Source organism: Gossypium arboreum, chromosome 10 (genome assembly GCF_025698485.1).
Source record: "Gossypium arboreum isolate Shixiya-1 chromosome 10, ASM2569848v2, whole genome shotgun sequence".
Taxonomy (NCBI): Eukaryota; Viridiplantae; Streptophyta; class Magnoliopsida; order Malvales; family Malvaceae; genus Gossypium; species Gossypium arboreum.
This window is the reverse complement of record NC_069079.1, coordinates 48,713,151-48,716,656: the sequence shown is the minus strand read 5'-3', so window position 1 is coordinate 48,716,656 and position 3,506 is coordinate 48,713,151. Positions and strand designations below refer to the sequence as shown.

The 3,506-nt window shown below is 34.2% G+C and overlaps 1 protein-coding gene across 1 annotated transcript; it reads right to left on the bottom strand.

Annotated features, from left to right (window-relative positions):
• Window positions 1-234: 234 nt before the first annotated feature.
• On the bottom strand, window positions 235-2,594 carry LOC108465394 (cytochrome P450 CYP749A22-like). The gene is made up of 5 exons (XM_017765724.2): window positions 2,153-2,594; window positions 1,820-2,043; window positions 1,515-1,747; window positions 1,040-1,418; window positions 235-962 (listed from the first exon to the last, which is right to left on the bottom strand). The coding sequence occupies exons 1-5, from the start codon at window positions 2,433-2,435 to the stop codon at window positions 522-524; spliced, it is 1,560 nt and encodes a 519-aa protein (XP_017621213.1). The 5' UTR covers window positions 2,436-2,594; the 3' UTR covers window positions 235-521.
• Between the last annotated feature and the right edge of the window lie 912 nt (window positions 2,595-3,506).

Sequence of the window (3,506 nt, the reverse complement as noted above, 5' to 3'; positions counted from 1 at the left end):
AAAATGATCGATCACAAGGTGACCCGATCACACCTAAACAAAAAGGATTGGTGGCGACTCCATATCTCGTTTTAAAGTCGATCTCTATTTTTCAAAATAAAAATAATTTCGACAATAGTTATAAGGAGTTTACTCAATAACTAAATTGCTTAGTATTTTTCGTGTTTATCATCAACTTCATTGGGTGTTTCTTAAGAGATATAGTATAATAAATTTTGATATGTATGCTACTGCTTTCTTGTAATGTTACCAAATTGAATTAATACGATTAAACTAAACTTCTTGAAGTCTCCTAATATATTTGGACATGTTCTCATATCAGATCTCCGGATCTAATAGAAGCATTTACATATATTTTAGAGAAAATAAAGAACTCGAATAATTCTACAACCTAACATATTCAACATGCGAACATAGGGAATTGGCAAAGTGCATGGCAGGTCAAACTGAACAAACATTACTAGAATCCGACACTAGAGTTTACTTATTGATTACGGCGTTACAGATCAACAGCGCCTAGTTTAAGCATCATTAGACAGTGAGTTCAGTACAACTTGAATCCCATGTTGTGGTTGAACTGTGATACGAGGTGTGGGTGAGTGAACATAGGCAGGGGAGAGAGAAATGGTGTATCTTTGTAGAATCATGGAAAGAGCAGTCTTTGTTTCATTGATTGCAAAGGTCATCCCGACACAAGCTCGAGGTCCCATTCCGAAAGGAATAAATGCAGCCGCATTGTACTTGGTAGCTTTTGCGATCCCTTCCTCGAACCTCTCCGGTTTGAAAACATGGGCATCGTCTCCCCATAACTGAGGGTCATGGTGAAGTGCCATGTTTGGGATCAAAACTTCTACTTTAGCAGGCAAAACTAGCTTTCCCACTTGAACTTGTCTTGTAGCTCTTCTTAACAACCCGTTTAAGGGAGTATACAATCGTAGAGTTTCATTAATGATCATGCTCATCTGTTTGCAAAAGTTATATTTCAGTTTCATTTAAATGAGAAACAACAATACAGGTACAGTTAAGCCAATTTGCTTACGATTTTGAGTTTGGCAAGGCCTTCGGAGTGTGGATATTGGCTACCGAATATCTCCATCACCTCTCTTCTTGCTTTGTCTTGCCAATCTCTATGGATAGCTAAAACCAGCACTGCCCAAGCAAGCGAGGCATTAACAGTTTCTTGTCCGGCAAAATAAAATGTTTTGCACTCATCAACCAAATCTTCCATTGAAATCTTGTTTTTTTCATCTGGATTATTAAACGCTTTTACTAATAATCCCAGAAAATCACTGCCGAAGCTCTCTGCTCCTCCACTCGCAACTTTGTTTTCTCTTTTCTTCACAATCTCTATCACCAAATCTTGTATTTCTCTAGCAAGTTTTTCTGACTCTATGTCATCGTCAGTTTTCCAAAACTTGCTGCAAAATCAAATCGATGCCATCAAACAGTAACAAGGTTCAAATTCAAGACCTGTACTAATCTCCTTAACACTCAACCAACATAAACAAACATACCTGAGGATTGGAATCCTAGACTTGTTTGCATTGCGGCTCACAATATCTGCGAGCTTCTGCAACATGTAAAAGATCTTCTCTCCTTCCAAGTAACTGCTACCAAAAGCTGTTCTTGATATGACTTCTGAAGTCAACAATCTAAATTCTTGGAACGCTTCGATCTCTTCTCCTTCTTTCTCTTGCCACTTGTCTAGCATTGTTTCAACGCTGGCAATTACTGCTGGAGTCATGTTCTGCCGAAACCATCCTCCAATGTGTTAAATGTAACCAAGAATTAATAACTCAAATCACCCACAAGATTTTACCTTTAAACTCTCCCCATGGAAAACATAGTTGGCCAACTTCCTCTTCTTCGCCCATTTTTCTCCTTCAGTTGTAACAAGCCCATCCCCCAATAGCCTGCCAACATAAATAGGGGGTTCCCTTTTCGGAAAAGTTTGTTCACTATTTTTAAGAACCTCTTTTATTAGTTCTGGGTCAGTAGTCACCACCTGAGCTTGAGCACCGTCCCAAGAAAGATAGTTCTTTCCTAATCAACTCAATTGAAAAAAAGAAAAGAAAAAACCAATTATTTCTGGAAACTAGAAGCTAGAATCATAGAGAAAAAAAAAGCATTTGATTTGATGTTTGTCACTCACCGTATAAGTTGATCCAGGAGTAATAATGAGGGAAAACTCTGGGAAGTATGTCATGTGTCAGCCCCATAGGTTTGCTTAATGCTTCACTTCTCATTTTGTTGATTTGTTTGTTGCATCCATGGATGAACTTGTAAGGAGGCCCTCTAAGTCCTTGTGAATTCAAGAAGTGTTGTATACGGAGAGGCACCCACCAGTAGTCATACAGGACTTTGAGTAAAACTATGAGCGAGTAAATCAAGAGCGAGGTTGCCAAAAGGATTAAAAGCTTCACCCTCACATCCATCGTTTCCTTTTGATCTTGAAAATGAATTCAGATCGAGGCTCCTATAAATGGAGGATTGATTGGGTTAAGTTGTTTTCACGATGGACCACTCACGTATCTTGCCTGTATTTTTGTGGATAAGGAAAACAATTGAGAAATCACAGAAAAAAATTAGTACTTATTTGCCCTTATACTATTTCTATACACAAATTCTCATTTTCTTTTTATTAATTTGTTACTTAGATATCTCGTGTTTTCTATTAAAAAACAACACACCACATAAAAAGATACATGTATAAAAAATAAAAATAAAAACACTTAAAATTTTGACTCATCTTTTGTTTTTCTTTTACACGTAATGATGTTTCATCATTCATTACTGTTTTAATAATAATAATAAAAGGACCTATCATGACCATATAAAATTTTAGATATTAAACTAATGATAAATTTTAAAATATTGAATTAAGAATTTATGTATAGTATAAATGACAAAATAAGTATTAAGTGTGGAAACTATTTTATGAATAAAATTAGCTCCACAATATTTACAAAATTGTGGAGAATTTATATTTAAACACAAAATTAGAGTTTTATTAAGAAAAGATGAGTGGGATTTACATTATTATTTTTAAGTGTAATTAGACAGAATATGTCGAATTTAAAATTTATTTAGGGTTTTAGATTAATTTTTTCGATAATTAGGGAAATAAGTTGATTCTGGAGAGAGAAATAGAAAACATGTCCAGTATGACGTTTTTTCGTCTTTTTCCTGATGATAAAATTATTTCCAACAATTAAAAGCGGCTAATTTATTTGCTATATAAACCTGAGTCATTTCCTTTCTTTTACGTTCAAATTTTATGCTCCTAATTCTCTCAATTCATCTATTCTCTAAACTCTTTCAACTATTTAGTTATCATTTTTTCATTCAATTTCTCTCAAAATCTTATTGTTTTAATTTTATATTTCGTAATTTCTTTGTTTTTAATTGACTTTTATAATGACAATTTCACTTATTCGTTTGGATGACAAATACATTCTCTGCCTCTAATTGCAAATGGTAAGAAAATATTATTAAAATTTTTAATT